The sequence below is a fragment of the Diabrotica virgifera genome, chromosome 10 (genome assembly GCF_917563875.1).
Source record: "Diabrotica virgifera virgifera chromosome 10, PGI_DIABVI_V3a".
In the NCBI taxonomy this organism is placed as follows: domain Eukaryota; kingdom Metazoa; phylum Arthropoda; class Insecta; order Coleoptera; family Chrysomelidae; genus Diabrotica; species Diabrotica virgifera.
In genome coordinates, this window is record NC_065452.1 from 16172273 (window position 1) to 16193510 (window position 21238).

The 21238-nt window shown below is 31.2% G+C and overlaps 1 protein-coding gene across 4 annotated transcripts in view; it reads left to right on the forward strand.

Moving 5' to 3' along the window:
- The window catches only part of LOC114333243 (plexin-A4), a 933823-nt gene that overhangs the window by 628347 nt on the left and 284238 nt on the right, over positions 1–21238 (forward strand). For all 4 annotated transcript variants that reach the window (XM_050663388.1, XM_050663391.1, XM_050663390.1 and 1 more), the window contains one exon: positions 19319–19501. In XM_050663388.1, coding sequence (XP_050519345.1) covers positions 19319–19501 — 183 coding nt within the window. The remainder of the gene's footprint in view (positions 1–19318; positions 19502–21238) is intronic.

The following is a 21238-nucleotide window of genomic DNA, read 5'->3' on the forward strand; positions in this document are numbered from 1 at the left end:
CTGAGCAAAAATAGTTTTTAAATTTTTAGATAAAACACCCTGTAACTTAGTAAGGAACCACATTTTATTTAAGTGTTTTAGGTTAAATCGTCGTATTTTGTGCTAAGGTTTCTCCAGTTACTATATGCACAATTATTAATGAAACACCCTGTATAATTGATTTGATAATAACCATATTCATTTCACGTAAAATAATTTGTATTAATTATATATTTTCTGTAGGGGTTACTTACTTGGTGTTACATTCGTTTGCTTCCCTACACCACTAATTGTGTTACTTGTTCTCTAACAAATACTTGTTAAACTCACCATGCAAATGTAAGCTAGGAATTTGATCTTCCTAGGGATCTTCAAATCACATTCGTTTTGTTTCAAAAACTGTATTTGAATCCATTTTATCTAAATCAGGATTTTTTATTGTAGCTAACAATCAGATAAACATTTTTACTGGCATAAAGATAAAAGATAAAGGCACACTGTATACTGACAATGATGACAATTGACAAATTATAATGACACTCAGCAGACTCAGTGATATAGAAGAAATCTTCACTCCAGGTGCATGGCGACATCTCAAAAAACGTATCATTACTAAAAATGACATTTAGTTTAGTATGACCTTGAGATACCTGCGTGAAACATCTAAAGAGAGTTAAGTGATCTGTGGTCCACACAGACTGAGCATTTGGATCGCGAGGCGGCATCGCCAGAGCATGCGACCGGTGGAGACGCGGTTAACGACGCCAATGAGAAAAAATGTCGTTTTAAGAAATAATAGTTATTTATGTACCAAGTCAGTAAAGTTACTCTTTATCGAACGAGTCTGATATTATGAGCGAGCGAGGCGAATAACAGACGAGTTCGATAAAGAGTCTTTACTGACGTGGTGCATACAAAATTTTATCGCCAATCATAAAAAACATTAACACTTACTTAATTACATCCTAATGAAAAAATATTGTGTGTACTTGTTACGCACGTAAGACGTTACACTTCTATTATTATGATTTCAACGAAATAAATATATTTTAAACAGTTTAACACTTAAAATAAAATACCAACAATTAAAAATACCGTTAATAGTTACGTTTATTGTTTATGAAGTGTAGCCTTCCGTGGCGTAGTTGCTTTTCCCTTGATGAATAGTAGAAAATCTTTACACAAATTATCATTAATATCTGTCACCGTCCTATATACAGGGTGAGTCATGAGGAACTGTACATACTCCTACCTCGTATAGAGGCTCCTATGGGGAATAACAAATGACCATTAAAAAGTGTCTGCTCCCATTGTTTAATAATATACAGAGCGAGTTTCGCATTTTGACAGAAATTTGTATTCATCATAATTTTTGAACGGGCAGATCGATGTGTCTCTTATTTTGGCCAATCGTTACACTATTACCACCTAATCAACTAATTTATTCAAACTAGAAAAAAATCAGGTCCGGCTTTAAAAAAATTAGTTCGTTTGGGTCTTAGAAAAAATTTCACCCTGTATACGCTTTTTGAAAACTCTAATATGAATTTTACAAATTAGACAAATAGGCAATTAAAATGGCATATTTATTTTTTTTCCGCACACGATTACTTAATTTTTTATAAAAAAATCAAATTTCACTATGAATTAAAAGTTTGGTAAAGTGAACCATAGATTTAAAAAAAATAACTTTTATTACAAAAATTAATTTTTTTGCACAAATAAGTAATTTATGTTACCATCCAATCAACTGATTTATTCAAACTAGAGAAAAATCAGGTCCGGATTTAAAAAATTAGTTCGTTTTGGTCTTAGAAAAAATTTCACCCTGTATTCGTAATCGTGTTCACGATTACTTAATTTTTTATTAAAAAATCAAATTTGTCAAAATCGGAATTTTCTAAAAATGAAAAAAAAATGAACTCACGGTTTAACTCGCTACAACTCTGTTCCATTTTAATATTTTTTTTTCTGAAATTTTTACAGCACATACCTCTTACCATTATGAAGACTATGAAAATTGTTGTAGACTTTCAGTCTTCTTCTTGTAAAAGTTGCAAACTTGTAAATCGCAAAAATTAGGTGGAAAAATTTAAAATTTATCAATTTGATCACGTCTATGTTAAACTATAGAGTCCAAAAGAAGTGTTATGAGAAGTTTTAGATCTAGACGTGTTATAGAAAAAAAAATGGTAAAACCTTTAATTTTAAGAAAAACGTTGTTTTTGTAAATTAATTTTTGTAAAAAAAGTTAATTTTTTTAAATATATGCAAAAACTTTGCCAAACTTTTTATGCATAGTCAAATTTGATTTTTTAATAAAAAAATAAGTAATCGTGTGGGGAAAAAATAAATATGCCATTTTAATTGCCTATTTGTTTTATTTGTAAAATTCATATTAGAGTTTTCAAAAAACGTATACAAGGTGAAATTTTTTCTAAGACCCAAACAAACTAATTTTTTAAATCCGGGCCTGATTTTTTTCTTGTTTGAATAAATCAGTTGATTGGTGGTAACATAAATTAAATATTTGTTCAAAAAAAATTAATTTTGGTAATAAAAGTTAATTTTTTTAAATCTATGGTTCACTTCACCAAACTTTTAATTCATAATCAAATTTAATTTTTTTATAAAAAATTAAGCAATCGTGTGCGGAAAAAAATAAATATGTTATTTTAATTGCCTATTTGTCTAATTTGTAAAATTCATATTAGAGTTTTCAAAAAGCTTATACAGGGTGAAATTTTTTCTAAGACCCAAACGAACTAATTTTTTTAAAGCCGGACCTGATTTTTTTCTAGTTTGAATAAATCAGTTGATTAGGTGGCAATAGTGTAACGATTGACCAAAATAAGAGACACATCGATCTGACCGTTCAAAAATTATGACGAATACAAATTTCTGTCAAAATGCGAAACTCGCCCTGTATATTATTAAACAATGGGAGCAGACACTTTTTAATGGTCATTTGTTATTCCCCATAGGGGCCTCTATACGAGGTAGGAGTATGTACAGTTCCTCATGACTCACCCTCTATAATCTAATTAACAAAAACACTATTTCATAATATATTTGCATTAATGCAAAACTTAAAAGATTTAAGAATTTTATTAATTTTAGACGAAATAAAAATTTCGTATGACAGTAATGACGATGACAGAATGCTTTTGCATGATGGCCGATTTCGATGTTTAATCGATAGTTGTTCAAGTAATCAATATTGAATAAGTACCTAATTACTAAATCTGTATGTAAAGTTTCGATTTATGTTTTATGAATATAATTGCAAAATACTACAGAATTTCACTTTCTGACATAAATTTAATTAATAATAACGTAAATTTTGTACGATATTTTTAATAATTAAAGTAAATAAATTTTAAGTTCACTCAAATAAATAGTCGATTACTGCCATCGACCGCTTACATTCAATTTCAGTTAATTTGATTAATCGCGGCAGGTAAAGTAAAATTCTTCTTTCAGTACAATAAAGTGTTACTTTACTGCCACAAATGGCGTCAAATGAGTACAATAATGAATGACTTTTGTGACGGTTGGCGATAAAATAATTAATCCAGGCTGTATCGTCGCCCCGTTAGGTAAATTATTCCGATTCGTTTTTTTTTGCACAAACTTACTCAAAAAGAGGTTCTTATAACAAATCCAGAGTGTGCCGGGAGGTGCCGCAGTCGGAAAATTGTTTAAACAATTTGTTTTAAACAAATTCAAAAAATCAATTTTTTCACGTCGGACAAATTTTTTAGATTCTTTGGGTCATTCTGAGGAAAACATCTCTTGTGATTTTTCTTTAAAAATGGTCGAGTTATACGCGATTTAAATTTGAAAAACGCGAAAATGGCCATTTTCAAGTCTTAATAATTTGGTTAAAAAGTATTAAGTACTATGAAAGTTAGAAAGTGAGTAAATCAAAGATAAGAGCCCCCTACATGATCCTGAAGAAATTTGTGTCATTAATTTATTACTAAGCTGTTATTTTTAATTATTAACAATGAGCGCTAAGAGCGTATTGAGGCGGCCGTCAATGTAAGTGCGAGTAAGATGCACCATTCCGGCAGTCCAAAGTCAATTTGGCAGTCCGGCACCAATCCGGCAGTCCAAAAGAAAATTGAAAACTATTTACAAACTCCAAGACCTGGACCAGACACAAATATTTTATTATGGTGGAAATCATATATGTAGTAGTGTTTTCCCCGTTCTATCTCGGTTGGCTAGGGATATTTTGTGTACCCAAGCGACGTCCGTACCAGCCGAGCGGCTTTTGCTGAAGCAGCGCTGGTACTAACGAATAAAAAATGCACTTTAAAAGATGAAAGTATCAAAAAACTCATTTATGAACAGATGAATGACAAGCGCTTTAAAGGATAATATTTGTGAGGTTACAATGTAATTTATCCAATTTCTTGTATATTTTAAGAGATTTTTTTAATATAATGATAAAGATAAATATAAAAAAAAAATTAGAACGGAATAGGCGAATACACCTAGTTTTTATAGATTTACAAAAAGCGTATGACAATATACCGATACCGAAACTATGGGAAGTACTGCAAAACTCCAACATTAACTTTACTCTCATAAAAGCTGTCCAAAATTTATACAGTGACATGAAATCTGCAGTAAAATTAGGAAACAAAATAACAGATTTGTTTACAGTCAACAAAGGTCTACGACAAGGATGTTGCATATCACCGAGTCTGTTTAAGATTTATATCGCCAAAGCCCTTGCAATATGGAAAAGAAAAAATGCAGTGGAATGGGCATCCAAATCGACGACAACACCTGCCTGTACACCCTTCAGTTTGCAGACGATCAGATAATATGTGCAAACGATAAAGAAGATTTGGAATATATGACTCGCAAATTGAAGGAAGAATACGAAAAATGGGGATTGCAGATGAATGTAGAAAAAACACAATATTTACGCCTAGGTGAGGATTCAACTGATATGATATTGGACAATAATCAGAAAATAACTAGCTGTGATAAATATAAGTATTTGGGCATTAATTTCAACAAGGAAGGTACTGACGATGCAGAAATTAAGAGCAGAATAAATAAAGCAAGAACGATAATTAAATCATTGGACGGAGTTTTATGGAGTACCGAGATAGGGAAACAAAGAAAAATGCGAATATACAACACCATGATTAAGAGCACATTGGTATACGGATCCGAAACATGGAGAATAAAGGAACACCTAAAACGTAAATTAGAAGCTACTGAGATGGACGCCCTAAGAAGAGCAAGTAGAACATCGAGATTGGACCGGGTTAGAAATGAGGAAGTAAAGCGAAGAATGAATTTACAAGAAACGGTTGTAGAATGCATTGAGAAGAAACAGTTAACGTGGTACGGACATGTTCAGAGAATGGGGGAGGAAAGACAATTATGAAATGGATACCCACAGAAAACAGAAAAAGAGGAAGGCCAAGAACGACATGGATACAAGGAGTAAGACGATCAGAGTGTACGAGGATTAGAAGATGAAAACTGTTGAACCCGAATTTATATATATATATATATATATATATATATATATATATATATATATATATATATATACAGTGCTAGTCAAAAGTCCGTACCCCCCCTCGTATCTTTTGAACGATTATACCTATAATAGTGAAATTTGGAGGGAGGAAATAAACGGGCGTAAGCTTTTTAACTAGTCATGACAGGTGACGTAATAGTGACAGATGACGTTACAAAGCCACTGTGATCGATAATTTTAAATGAGACCTTATGGCAAGTGATACCTCCTTTGAAAGGTATTCAAAATACCTATTCAGTCATACTAATTTTTTTGGGTTTAAGTTGATTTTGATTTTGGTGATTAAATTAAATAAATATGATATTGTAGTTTCGCATAAATAAAATAAAAATTCAAATGTCCGCCTATGGTTTTTTGTCAAAAAAAGTTGACGTTTTTCAATTCTCTAGTAGTTTTTACGTCAACGTCAACCTTTTTGACATTTAATCATAGGAGGAATTTTGAATTTTTATTAATTAAATGCGAAATTACAATTTTATATTTATTTCATTTTTTTATCAAAATTAGCTTAAACTCAAACAAAATTAGTATGAATGAGTAGGTATTTTCAATACCTTTTAAACGAGGTATCACTTGCCATAAGGTCCCATTTAAAATTATCTGTCACAGTGGCGCTGTAAAGTCATCTGTCACTATTACGTCACCTGTCATGACTAGTTAAGATGCTTACGTCCGTTTATTTCCTCCCTCCAAATTTCACTATTATAGGTATAACCGTTCAAAGGATACGAGGGGGGGTACGGACTTTTGACTAGCACTGTATATATATATACAGGGTGCGCCAAACCTCTGGTCTTCTTTGATTACGGCTAAACTATGAGATATACAAAAAAATGTTTATAACAAAACTAATGTGTATCAAAGAGGTCTATAATTTAAAATTATTTTCAATTATACAGGGTGAGTCAGAACGACGGTATGAACCAAAGTTGTATTTTTTTAAATGGAACACCCTATATATTAAATCATTTTTGAATATATTATTTAAAAATATGAAAAATTTGTATAAGGTCTTATAGGCCTAAAGTTAATAATTTTCGAAATATTTACATTTTTATTGAGAAAAATGGTAATATTTATAGGGTTGTGGATTATGTTTCCAAGGAAATAAAAATTTAGGTGATAGGTCAAAGTTTTTAAAATATAGTGTTATTTTTAAATAATTTAATATTTTTTACTTTTAGCCATAAAATATACAGTGTGATCACTATTTGCAAATACAAAATTTTCTCATTTTTTTAAATGGGACACCCTGTCTGTATATTAGTTTTGCGTTTTGTAGTAAATATTACAACCTTTCTTTTGGTATAAGGTTGTATGTACCTAGCATGTTTCGTTTTGTCGATATTTAAAAAAAACTATAGATTTTACGTGTTTGCGGATTTTTTATTTAAAAATTTTTTTGCAAAAAAAATAATTATAATCTGGTTTTAGAAACATACACTAAAATATAAAATATGAAGATAAAAACGTAATTAAAGATTAAAATAAATCGTATGCTAGTACAATTCAATTGAATTTAATAACTTTAAATTATTTTACAAAAAATATTTTACCATATTAATGAATGCATAAATTAGTTACTAAATTAAATAAACAACCAAATTTTAAATCAACCGTAGTAATTTTTCTACTACAGCAACTTTTCTGTACCAAATTAATTGTTAGTTAAATTGTAATTAGTTAAACTTTTAATTTACCTTTTAAATTTACTTATATACATCTTGAGAATATAAAAATTATTATAAAGTATGCTTTGAAACAAATGAATGTTAAATGTATCATCCAAATTATTTATTAATATAAATAGTATTTACTGGTGTCACAAAAACTGGTAATACTTTTGTAGTTGAAATTTTTGTAATAATTTTTTATATTTTAAATTTTAATTTTTTAACCGAAACATTTTTGGATATGACATTTGTTTTGGGCGAAACCATTAGAAATTATTACCAGATTTTGTGACACGAGTAGGTACATAGATACTATTTACTTCTTAATATACTTCCATAACGTTCATTTGTTTCAAAACATACTTTATACGTTCTCAAGATGTAGGTAAATTAAAAAGTTATTAACTGATCTTACTCGTAAATACAATATAACTAACAATTAATTTGGTATAGGAAAGTTGCTGCGGTAGAAGAATTACTACGATTGATTTAAAATTTGGTTGTTTATTTAATTTAGTAACTAATTTATGTATTCATTAATATGGTAAAATATTTTTTGTAAAATAATTTAAAGTTATTAAATTCAATTGAATTGTACTAGCATACGATTTATTTTAATCTTTAATTACGTTTTTATTTTCATATTTTATATTTTAGTGTATGTTTCTAAAACCAGATTATAATTACTTTTTTTGCAAAAAAATTTTTAAATAGAAAATCCGCAAACACGTAAAATCTATAGTTTTTTTTTAAATATCTACAAAACGAAACATGCTAGGTACATACAACCTTATACCAAAAGAAAGGTTGTAATATTTACTACAAAACGCAAAACTAATATACAGGGTGTCCCATTTAAAAAAATGAGAAAATTTTGTATTTGCAAATAGTGATCACACTGTATATTTTATGGCTAAAAGTAAAAAATATTAAATTATTTAAAAATAACACTATATTTTAAAAACTTTGACCTATCACCTAAATTTTTATTTCCTTGGAAACATAATCCACAACCCTATAAATATTACCATTTTTCTCAATAAAAATGTAAATATTTCGAAAATTATTAACTTTAGGCCCATAAGACCTTATACAAATTTTTCATATTTTTAAATAATATATTCAAAAATGATTTAATATACAGGGTGTTTAATACAACTTTGGTTCATACCGTCATTCTGACTCACCCTGTATAATTGAAAATAATTTTAAATTATAGACCTCTTTGATACACATTAGTTTTGTTATAAACATTTTTTTGTATATCTCATAGTTTAGCTGTAATCAAAGAAGACCAGAGGTTTGGCGCACCCTGTATATAAAGATAAATGAATAAAGAATCGTTTTTTTACTAATTTAATCGTTTTTATGCCGATATTTTATCGAGTATTGTATCGATACCGTATCGAAATCAATATCAATACGATATTTTTATAAAAAAGTGTTGCCGATATCGATAGCATACTTCATTGGCATAACATAACCAATATAATACTCAATACTTAAAAAGTATCGCTATTGTATCGTATCGTGAAGCTCTAGAAGGATTTGATACTGATCATTAAAAGAACGATTTTGATCTAGGTTATTGAAGGCCCTTTTGTGTTCTGCTATGCGTTTGTCAAAGGTTCTGCCAGTTTGACCGATGTAAGTTTTTGGAAAGTCCCCACATGTCAATCTGTATACAGTTATCTGTAATTGCTTTTTCTTTTGGTTCTTATTGTTCTTTGTTTTGCTTAAGTTGTTGTTTGTTCTGAAAACTGTTGTCATTCCTTTCTTTTTTAAAAGTTTGGCTATTTTTGTTGATATCTTACCTGTATACGTAATAGAGCAGAATGTACTGGGTTTTTTTCTCTGGTGGTGGGAAGACTAATTTCAGGGCTTTCTTACGCAGTTGAAAACAAAAGCTTTTTCGGTGTTTTATTGTTACACAATATTTTTCTTTACGTAGCCATCTAATTACATTTTATTGTTTAATGCGGTTTATATTACAAATAAAAAGAATAGAATAGAATAGAATAGAATAGAATACTTTATTGGTATAGCTTTACAGCTGCCATCATAAAGATATATAAAGATGCTGCCAGGCAATATATAATATATATTGCCTGGTAATGAAGGATTATTGAAATACCGGATATTATATGGGCTATTCGTATGGTCCACGGACAGTAATTTGCGGACAGCTAGCGTACTAAACCACAAGCTGCAAATAGCCAATATAACACACGGTCATTTTATACCACAAACATGTGGACAATCTTGTTATAGTTAATAATGGAATGCAGCAACTTGTAAATGAATATACAAGAATTTTTAAAGATTCAAAATCTATGATTGATCTTGTCATAAGTAATGACTATACGTTAACTGCTCATGTAGAAAAAAATTACATAATATCTGATCACTGTATTGTCCATGTGCTCAATAATAAAGTAACTAAAAGTGAAGTCATTGAAACAAAACAAATTCGTTCTAAAATAATATATGATAATATGGTAAACATGTTGATTGAAAAAGATTGGGCATATTCTTCGGTAAACATCGATGAGGTTACTGATACTTTCATCAGTAATATCGTAGATGTTTTGAATAGAGTGTCACCAGTTAAAACTGTGGAAATTAAGAACTTTGGTAATAAATGGTGTGACAACACTTGTAAATTGGCAGTTAAGAATAAAAATCTTGCTTATAAAAGATTTTTGTTTACAAACGATTGCGTAGATTGGAATAACTATAAAATTGAAAGAAATAACTGTGTTAGAATTTTAAAACAAGTTAAAATTAGATTTTATGAGTCAAATATTGATAGGAATAGGGGTAATTCTAAACAAATGTGGAAACATCTCAAACAGTTAGTAGGAACTAATAAAACTATATCACAATTTCAAAGTCTTGAACATGAAGGTGTAACATATAGTGTAAATTTGGCAAATATATTAAATCAATATTATGTTGATAGTATTAAAGATATTATTGTAAGTTTTGACCAAAATAGTGATATTAATTTAAATTTGCAGACAGTTGTTTCATCTGATGTAAATTTTGAAACTTTTGAGAGCATATCACTAAACCAACTATATGATATAATCAAATTTCAATATAAAAAAAATAGTATGGATGAAGTAGGTCTTGATATTATCAAAAATCTATTTCATGTGTTAGGTTATCCTTTATTAAATTTAATTAATATGAGTTTAGAGAAGGGCCTGGTGCCAAAGCAATTTAAAATATCAACTATAGTTCCTGTTCCAAAAGTTCCTAATACTAATAAACTTGATCAATTACGTACAATATATATGCTCCCATTTTGTGAAAAAGTTTTAGAAATTGTGGTGTACAATCAGCTGATTAAATTTATTACTTCAAATAATATCCTGTATAATTACCAGTCTGGATTTAGAAATTCTCATTCATGTGAGACCGCATTACAGTTAGTTGTCTCAGATATGAAAAGTATTTTAGATACGACAGGGGTCGGTATATGCGCAGTTTTTATAAATCTCAAAAGAGCATTTGAAACAATAGATCGTCATATACTTCTTTTGAAATTAAAGAAATATGGTTTTAACGGGACAGTTTTTAATTGGCTGGAAAATTATCTGTCAAATAGGTACCAAAGGACTAAATTAAATAGTGAAATGTCAAATCCTCAGTTAAATGATATTGGTGTGCCGCAAGGCAGTGTACTTGGACCTCTACTTTTCATATTATACATTAATGATTTGGGAAACGTATTAAGTAAATGTAAAATGCATCTTTTTGCTGATGACACATTAATATATTTTTATGGGGAAGATTTTGTTGCTGTAGTGGACACGATGAATCGTGAATTGCATTTATTAACTGAAATATTTAAGTTAAACAAATTGAAAGTCAATGAGTTAAAATCCAAATACATGTTTATTGGTAATAATACTCTTTTCGGGAAATTCTTAAGTTTGGATGTTCACATTAAATTAAATAATGAAAAAATTGAAATGGTTCAGGAAATAAAGTATTTGGGATTCATATTGGATAGGGAACTAACTTTTAGTAAACATGTTGATTACATTTGCAGAAAGATAGGGGAAAAAATAGGTTTTTTTCGAAGAGTATCCCCATTTTTGACATTTCAAACTAAATTAACAATTTATAATTCGTTAATATTACCTCACTTTTTATATTGTTGTTCATTGATTTATACAGGATGTTCTTGTTCTAATTATGACAGGCTTCAAATTCTCCAAAATAAGGCTATGCGAGTAATATTGAGATGCAATCGATATACTCGAATTCAAGATATGCTGAAAACTTTAGATTGGTTAAAAGTTGAACATTTTATGTATGTCCAATCTATGACATTCTTATTTAAGATGGTAAACCATTTATTGCCTGAGTATTTGAACAGTCAGTTGGTCCCGATAGCAAATGTTCATGAGCATAGCACTAGAGCTGCAAATTCAAGAAATTTTTATGTTAGAACAACCAACAAGTCCAGTTCAATGAAAAGCTTGTTTCATAAAGGAATTGTACAGTTCAACAATATACCTTATCACATTAAAAATAGCCATAATGCAACTATCTTTAAGAGATTATTAGTCCATTATATTAAAACTAAGACCTAGAAACCAATTGGCAGTGTTTGTTGTACTTCCAGTGTTTTTATTTTTATTTTATTTTCTCTTTTTTTTGTTTATATATTGAATGTTTCTGATTAATTTAATTTGACAATGCTTATTTCTTTATTTGTTTAGTCTCATGTTTTTAATTTTTGTAATACTTTATGATAATTATACAGCGCTCCTTGCCTTGACAATTCTTATGTAATTTGTACAGGTGTGGAGTGCAATGTTTTTGTTTTGTGTATTATCTATTATGATAAATAAATAAATATCTATAGTTATGCCAGAGAATATTTAATAAAGACGCACAGAACGTATTATGCTTTTAGAAATAAAACACTGAGAATTACTGTTAACTGAATTTTCACTAAATGTACAACATACTCGGAAAGTAACGTATCAGATCAGTCTCCAGTGTGTCATAAGGAATTATACAGGTGGAACTCACTTATAGAATAAAATTATTTCTGTCCTTGTTAAAAAAAAAGAGTGTGTACTTTGTACGCACGTATTGTAAAGGTACGTATCCATACGTGGGTGCTCCGTGCTCGGTGTAGCAGCTCCACATAGTGTGGATACGTTGGTGCTCGCCGTTCCGCGCTCACTCTCTTCGATTCAACCGGTTTGCGGTTTATATGTAGAGGAGCGCATGTCTTATCCATTTGAGCAGCTACACCAAGCACGGAGACCCACGTATGGATACGTACCTTAAGAAGTTATACTTCTAATATTTCAACGAAATAAATATATTTTAAACAGTTTAATTGTATGTATTTTTATTTAAATATTAAACCGATTTTAATGCTTAAAATAATACCAAACATTAAAAAAGGTAAGGCTACAGCATGAGGTTTTCTCAAGCAGTCGGTCACCCATCCAAGTGGAAAGATTTAGCAACTAACTTCATTTTGTCCTGGGCGCTTACTTCATACTATCGTTTTTATAAAAATTCACTCACAACAAATTTTTCAATGACGCCTAAAGAAGTATTTTTTTTAATTAACCCCTTAACGTGCACACTCGAGTTAACTCGAGTACGCTATACTGGCCAAACTGTGCACACTCGAGATAATTCGAGCGGCGTTGTACTTTATGTTACTATAATTTTTCACACTCGAATGCAATCGAGAATTGAAAATAATAATCATCATCATCATCATCATTCTCTTTGCCTTATCCCTATGCGGGGTCGGCTTCCCTAATTGCATTTCTCCACACATTTCTATCTTGGGTCATATCAATGTTAATCCCCTTTACCAACATGTCCTGCCTAATCGTCTCCCTCAGGTCTTCTTTGGTCTTCCTCTCCTACTCCTTCTAGGAATCTGCACTTCAGCTATTCTTCGTATTGGGTGATTAACGTCTCGACGTTGAACATGACCAAACCATCTTAACCTATGCTCTCTCATTTTGGCATCAATTGGTGCCACACCTAGACTTCCCCTAATATACTCATTTCTAATTTTATCCTTCTTTGTCACTCCACTCATCCATCTAAGCATTCTCATTTCCGCCACATGCATTCGTTGTTCCTCTTTCTTTTTCACTGCCCAACATTCAGTTCCGTGCATCATAGCCGGTTTTATGGCTGTTTTATAGAATTTTCCCTTCAGCTTCATTGAAACTTTTCTGTCACACAACACACCACTCGCTTCTTTCCACTTCATCCATCCAGCCCTAATTCTACTGCATGCATCTCCATCTATTTCTCCATTACTCTGTAATACCGATCCTAGGTACTTAAAACTATTGCTTTTCACAATCATTACATCATCCAAAGATACCATTTTATTTGTAGTAACTCCATCTTTAAATGAACATTCCAAATACTCTGTTTTTGTCCTACTAAGTTTTAAACCTTTTTCCTCCAGAGCTTGTCTCCACTGTTCCAGTTTTTGTTCTAAGTCTCTTTCACTATTTCCTATTAACACTACATCATCAGCATATATTAGGCACCATGGAATACTACCCTGTAGTTTCGCTGTTATCTGGTCCAAAACTAATGAGAATAAATAAGCACTAAGCACCTTGGTGCAATCCTACTTTCACTTGAAATTTATCAGTCTCTCCCACACCTGTTCTAACACTAGTCGTTACTCGCTCATACATATCTCTCACAATCTTTACATATTCGCCAGGGACTCCTTTCTTATTGAGTGCCCACCACAGAATCTCTCGAGGAACTCTATCATATGCTTTCTCAAGATCAATGAATACCATAATATGAGCGTTGGTCTCTTTATTTCTGTATTTTTCCATCAGTTGCCTTACAATGAAAATTGTATCTGTTGTTGATCTGCCCTGTATAAAGCCAAATTGATTATTCGGATATTTCGGCTTCTTCACGTATCCGTCTATCAGTTACTCTCTCCCATATTTTCATGGTGTGGCTAAGTAGTTTTATAGCCCTGTAGTTTGTGCATTGTTGTATGTCTCCGTTGTTTTTGTAGACAGGTACTAATATTGAAAATATTGAAAAGAAAATAATAATGTGAAACCAAAAAAAATCAATCGTTTTAGTGATATTTATCATTTGCATGGGATTATAAGCTATAGCACTTACTTATTAAGTATAAAATAATATAATCATTTTTCTACTTATCACTTACGACTTATGTATTCCTTGTGAGCCGCTTTCTGACAAATTCGCGTTTTCATATTCTGATTCACCCATTTTTAATATATTATATCACTCTCCTGCGCAGTAAACAAAATACATTCCAACAAAAAAATGATCACAGTGACAGTTTCGTGACGATTATTTCAGTATTCGGATAAATATTTGGCCGGTCTTTTTCAAAAAAATTGTGCACTAAGGGGTTAAAAAACTATAAAAAATCTTCTAAGATTCTAACATTTCATGTACTAACATTTAAATACAAAATACAATAGTTTTAAAAATACATACTAACCCTATGTTTTGTAATGAGAGAAATCAAAACAAATTGACTGGTAAGTTGGTTGTTAAAATCATGCCAATAAAACACACAAAAAAACATTGAAAAATGCCACAAAGAAATGATTCCGGAACAATTGTTGGCAAAAATTTATATAATATATAGGTACTTATATAAAATGCATAAAAAAATTAAAAAATAAAAATTTGCATTGGGGATCGAACCCGTGTATATTATGTAGGTTGTGAATCAAACACGTTAAAATGCACCCAATTAGACATGCCAACTGCATGTTTTAAAACTTTTTGACAGTGGGTCATATTTACTTATAGTCTGAATTATCAAATTAGTTTGATTTTTGTGGAATTAAAATATTAAACAAAATGTAGAGTAAGAAAACAATAGATTACTTAAATAAAGATTGGTAGAAATTTTGTTGGAAATCAAATTGTGTAAATCGAAGCACTACTATATTTTACATTTTGCAAATATGTATATAATTTTTATGACAATACTAAAACATTTACATTTAAGTACCTGTTGCTTTTAAATACTATTTAAAAAGTCACTACAACTATAAACATACTTTTGTCTCTCTTTTCACAACAATAAAAACAAAAACACCAACACCACATTTGTTTGCTGATAGCCGCCATATTGAATAATTTTTGACAGGTCATTGGAATGCCCAATCAGAGCAAACGTATTCGCAAAATTAAATTCCGACAGAGGGAGCTCAAAAGCTCAAAGATGGACGACGATAACTGAAGGAAAACAATCAATTTGTCAGTTGATTTCGAAGTCGTTATACGTTGAATATAAATCATTTACACGGGTTTTTTTGCCAAAGTAACCACTAAGTTTTACACTAAGACATCTTATGGGTTAAATAAGACGCAAATTATGTTTCATTTGTATGCATTCATTAAAATTTGATGCTAACTACTAATTTGTTTTTACCTTTTTTTCATTAACTAGAAACTATCAATAATTCAAATATTTGTATCTGCTATAATCATAATTTAATGTAAGGAACTCTTATAATGCTTTCTTATTAAGCTATCGATATATTTGTTCAATTTCTTTATAAAGAAAATTTTTAATAAATTAAAAACCATTACTTTTTATCCTGCTCGATTTACACAGTCCAGCTGGCCCCCGATAATTAAACAGCGTTTTAGAAATTATTAACATATTATCTTACAATTTCTAATTTTGTTTTTAATTTAGTTAATGGGTAAACTACAATTTATTTTACACTAACAGATAACAATTTTTAATTAAATAAAAGGTGTAAACTAAGTAGGTGAATTTATTTTATAATAATTGTATTTTGGAAATTATGAGGTGGTCGGAATATTTTTCATAACAACGTACATGCTGTGCACAGAATATACAGGGTGTAACAAAAATACAGGTCATAAATTAAATCGCATATTCTGGGACCAAAAATAGGTCGAATGAACCTAACTTACCTTAGTACAAATATGCACATAAAAAAAGTTACAGCCCTTTGAAGTTACAAAATGAAAATCGATTTTTTCGAATATGTCGAAAACTATTGGAGATTTTTGATTGAAAATGGACATGTGGCATTCTTATGGCAGGAACATCTTTATAGTGAAATTTGTGCACCCCATAAAATTTTATGGGGGTTTTGTTCCTTTAAACCCCCCAAACCCTCCAAAAACTTTTGTGTACGTCTCAAAATTATTATTGTGGTACCATTAGTTAAATTCAATATTCTTAAAACTTTTTTGCCTCTTAGTATTTTTTCCATAAGGGAGTTTTTATCGAGTTGAGGCTTATTTTTTAATATGTTTACATAAAAATTGTTTTGGTGGTTTTGTTCTTTTAAACCCCTCAAATGTTTGTGTACGTTCCAATTAAAATATTACTGCGGTACCATTAGTTAAACACAGTGTATTTAAAACTTTTTTGGCTCTTTGTATTTTTTCGAGAAGGCACCTTTTATCGAGAAGTTGCTTATTTTTTAATATGGTTCAAAATATACCTAAAAATGTAAATCATAAATAAATTTTCATATTATGTATTACCAAGTCTGCATAATCGTACTAACTTTCTGTAACTTTCCTTCCATTCTCTTATTCGCTTAGAAAGTTAGAGACTTATCAACCAAGAGAACAGGCAGGATTCCGAAAAAGTTACGGAACAAATGACCATCTACAAAGTATAAAAACCCTAATAGAGAAAATAGTGGAATACAATAAACCTCTAGTTCTAGTTTTTATCGATTTTCATAAAGCCTTTGACACAGTTGAGCTTAGCAAAATATTACAGGCGCTTAAAGAATGCATGCTAGATTATAGGTATACAAAATTATTACACAAAATATACTTACAGGCAACAACCACTGTCAAATTACATACTAACAGTAATCGCATAAAAATAGAACGGGGGGGTTAGACAAGGAGACCCAATGTCACCTAAACTTTTTAATACGGTCTTAGAACATGCTTTTAAGAGTTTGGATTGGATGACAAAGGGAATAAAAATAGATGGAGAATACCTAAACAACTTACGCTTCGCCGATAATATAGTCATAGTAGCTGAGGATCTAGGTATGGCAAGAGAGATGGTACAAGAACTCGTTGTGGCTACAGAAAATGTAGGTTTAAATATAAACATCTCGAAAACAAAAATAATGACAAATTTGGTACCCAACCAGAACATCAGTATTGTTGGGAAGGAAATAGAACTCGTAGATAGATGTAAATACCTGGGACATGAAATTACGATTGACAGGGATAACCAGACTCATGAACTGAAGAGAAGAATAGGTCTTGGGTGGGCAGCATTTGGAAAACTAAGGGAAACTTTTAAAAGTGTCATGCCCACATGCCTAAAGAGAAAGGTATTTGATCAGTGTGTCCTCCCAGTCTTGACGTACGGATCAGAAACGCTCACCTTAACAAAAGCCTCGGCTACCAAACTAAGAGTCACGCAGAGAAGAATGGAGCGGTCAATGTTAGGAATAACTCTGCGAGACAAAATCAGAAACGAAGAAATCAGGAGAAGAACAAAGGTGACTGACGCCATCGAGAGGATAGCCAGGTTGAAGTGGAGATGGTCAGGACACATAGCCAGAATGACAGATGGGCGATGGACGAAGAGGTTATTGGAATGGAGGCCAAGAGAAGACAAGAGAAGCGTCGGTCGACCGCCTACAAGATGGACTGACGACTTAAGAAAGGTAAATAAAAACTGGATGAGAGCGGCGCAGGATAGATGGGGTTGGAAACGAGGGGAGGAGGCCTATGTTCAGCAGTGGACATTTGAGGCTGGATGATGATGATGATAATCGTACTTAACCATATTACAAATATGTGGTAGATTTGACAAACATTCAAAATATCTCGATAAAACTGACTTCGAAAAAGTACTAAAAGGCAAAAAACTCTCAAAAACATTGTGTTTAACTAATGGTACTACAATAATATTTTAATTTGAACGCACACAAAAGTTTGGGGGGGTTTAAAGGAACAAAACCCCCATAAAATTTTTATGGGGTTTCCAAATTTAACTATAATTTTTTCTTAAGATGCTATTGCCATAAGAATGCCACATGTCCATTTTTAATAAAAAATCTCTAATAGTTTTCGATATATTGGAAAAAATCGATTTTCATTTTGTAAATTCAAAGGGCTGTAACTTTTTTTATGTGCACATTTGTACTAAGGTAAGTTATGTTCAATCGAACTATTTTTGGTCCCAGAATGTGTGATTAACTTTATGACCTGTATTTTTGTTACACCTTGTATACTACATTTTATTTATTTATTTAATTTTACAGTCGTTTAAACATTGAAAAATACTATGTTGAATACAAACGTTAAATTAACAAAATGTGTAATTTGGCATTGGTTAGTTTACTTCATTACATATAGTATAATAGGAATGAATACGGAGGAACACAGCAATAGTTTTTTTTAAGTGGAAATCATTGTTAATTACAATATAACCTGACCGCAAATATGTACACAAATTAAGGGAGCGTTCAAGTATTACGTAACGCGATTTTTGAATATTTTTAACCCCCCCCCCCCGTAACGCACTCTTATGGGAATTTAACTTTTGCGTAACGCAATTTTTAAAGATTTTTGATTCCCCCCCCCCAACCCGCGTTACGTAATACTTTAACGGTCCCTAATGACAAAGTCAATGTTTTCCTCGAGTTGATGCTTTTGAAATTTGCCACCAGGCATCGCCCACTTTGCGGTTCCTCGCCAATAACGTATCCGCTGTCATTCATCTGCGCGTAGGGCTAACAATTTTCGAATTTACGTAGAATATGTTGTCCTATTGTTGAAAGCCCTTTTTGTGTTCTGCTATCCGTTTGTCAAAAGTTCTGCCAGTTTGACAGATGTAAGTTTTTGGGCAGTCACCATATGTCAGTTTGTAAACACCACTCTGTAGTTGCTTTTTCTTCTGGCTCTTATCGTTCTTAATGTATTTGCTTAAGCAAAAAAATCTTAAAACCCGTTTATTTTTAGCGGATTTTTAACTGTGCATTGCATTTTAGGTCCAATTTCTTTGTTAATATTTACCTACTAATGCTTTATTTTATTTCAGAAACTTCAAACAATCGGCGAAGATTTTTGCGGTCTTGATGTGAATACACCTCTGGGGGGCGAACAACCGGTAGCTGCTGTACCAGTTCTACTTTTCAACACTCGATTGACAGCTGTAATTGCTACATCCACTGGCGATTTTACTGTGGTCTTCATCGGCACCGCTACAGGCCATCTTAAAAAGGTAAGAAATATAATATAATATGATAAAATATTTTGTTCGTGCCGATTAAACTTCAATGGTAAACATGCAGGACACGAAAGGCTTTTGAAAATTCCATACTAAAAGCTTTGTTATTAAGGTACGTATCCATACGTGGGTGCTCCGTGCTCGGTGTAGCAGTTCCACATAGTGGATACACGTTGGTGCTCGCCGCTCAGCGCTCACCCTCTTCGATTCAACCGGTGGCGGTTTATAATGTAGAGGAGCGCATGCCGTATCCATTTGAGCAGCTACACGGATGTATACGAACCTTTACGTATCCCTATTTTCTTTCGTTTCCGTAATGCTGCACTCCGCTATTCATAAATATAAAACTGTTCAAATGTGTCGGACAAATAGTCTTACCACTGCTTTCCCAATGAACTTTCAAATGGTTTTCTTTCAAATTTCAAAATTTTCGTGTCACGTCCAGTGTACAGGTTTGGACGTTTCACACTGAGGATGGTCAGACATGACCGAAACCGTTTTGTGATGTTCATTAATCCATTTGGATAATTTTACTTTTAGTCCAGGGCGGATCTGTTTTGAGATGGACGTTGAGAGGTGGCTCTAATTTTTTGCAGAAATTGCTTGGAATTAACCCATAATTGAGTTATCCTCCCACTCAAAAAGGTCCGGAACATTGTTAATCAAAATAATCAAAATGTCAAAAAATTAAGGAGAGATTCGATTTTTTTCTTCGTTTTTTTATTATAACTTTAAAAGTATTCACTTCCGAGAAAAGTTGCATTAAAATAAGAGTTGCGCAATTAAATTTCCTACAATATAAGATTGGTTAAAAATTTTTAAAATTGTTACCCTTGTTGCAAAATAGCAATAATTGCGAAACAAACATACAAAAACAAGTATTCGCATTTTACGTTTTTCAAACATTTCTGCTACACTTAGGACCTTCATATTTCACCCAAAAAAACTTTATGACATGATAAAACAATACTGTAAATTTAGTTAAGATAGGTTCAATAGATTTTGCAAAATAAATTTTGCAATCCAGCTTTCGCAAAAAAATTGATTTGTTCAAAATGTTGCAGAACTGAAAATAAAGCAGATAGCAAATTAATTTTTTTTTACAAATAGAAGAATACTGTACCTTTCATTTGCAATTTGCAAAATTAAAATCGGTTAACTACCACGGCGTCAGGAACTTTTTTAAATAAACATTAATTTTGGTGCTACGCGCAGGACAGCGATGTTCGATTCACACAAGTTGATTTCCACCAAAATTTCTTCCAATCTTTATCTAATATATTATTTTCTTACTCTATATTTTGTTGTATGTCCATATTTTAATTCCACAAAAATCAAACTAATTTGATTATTGTTTGTGAAAACTTGTTTAAACAATTGCATATGTTTAAAAATAATACACTGTTATTTTATAAGTTAAAATATATGAACAAAGAAAGTTTTTGCTAAAAAAAGTGTTATTTCAAAGGACAGAGTATGTGTTTTTATTTTGCAATAAACAAATTTATTTATTTATTTCGAAATGTACTAATTATTAAAATTTATCAATCATTATCAAAGGTTCAAAGGTCATTGGAATGCCCAATCAGAGCGAACGTATCCGCTGTCCTGCGCGTAGCACCAAAAATTAATGTTTATTTAAAAAAATTCCTGGCGCAATGTCAGTTAACCGATTTTAATTTTGCAAATTGCAAATGAAAGGTACAGTATTCTTTTATATGCAAAAAAATC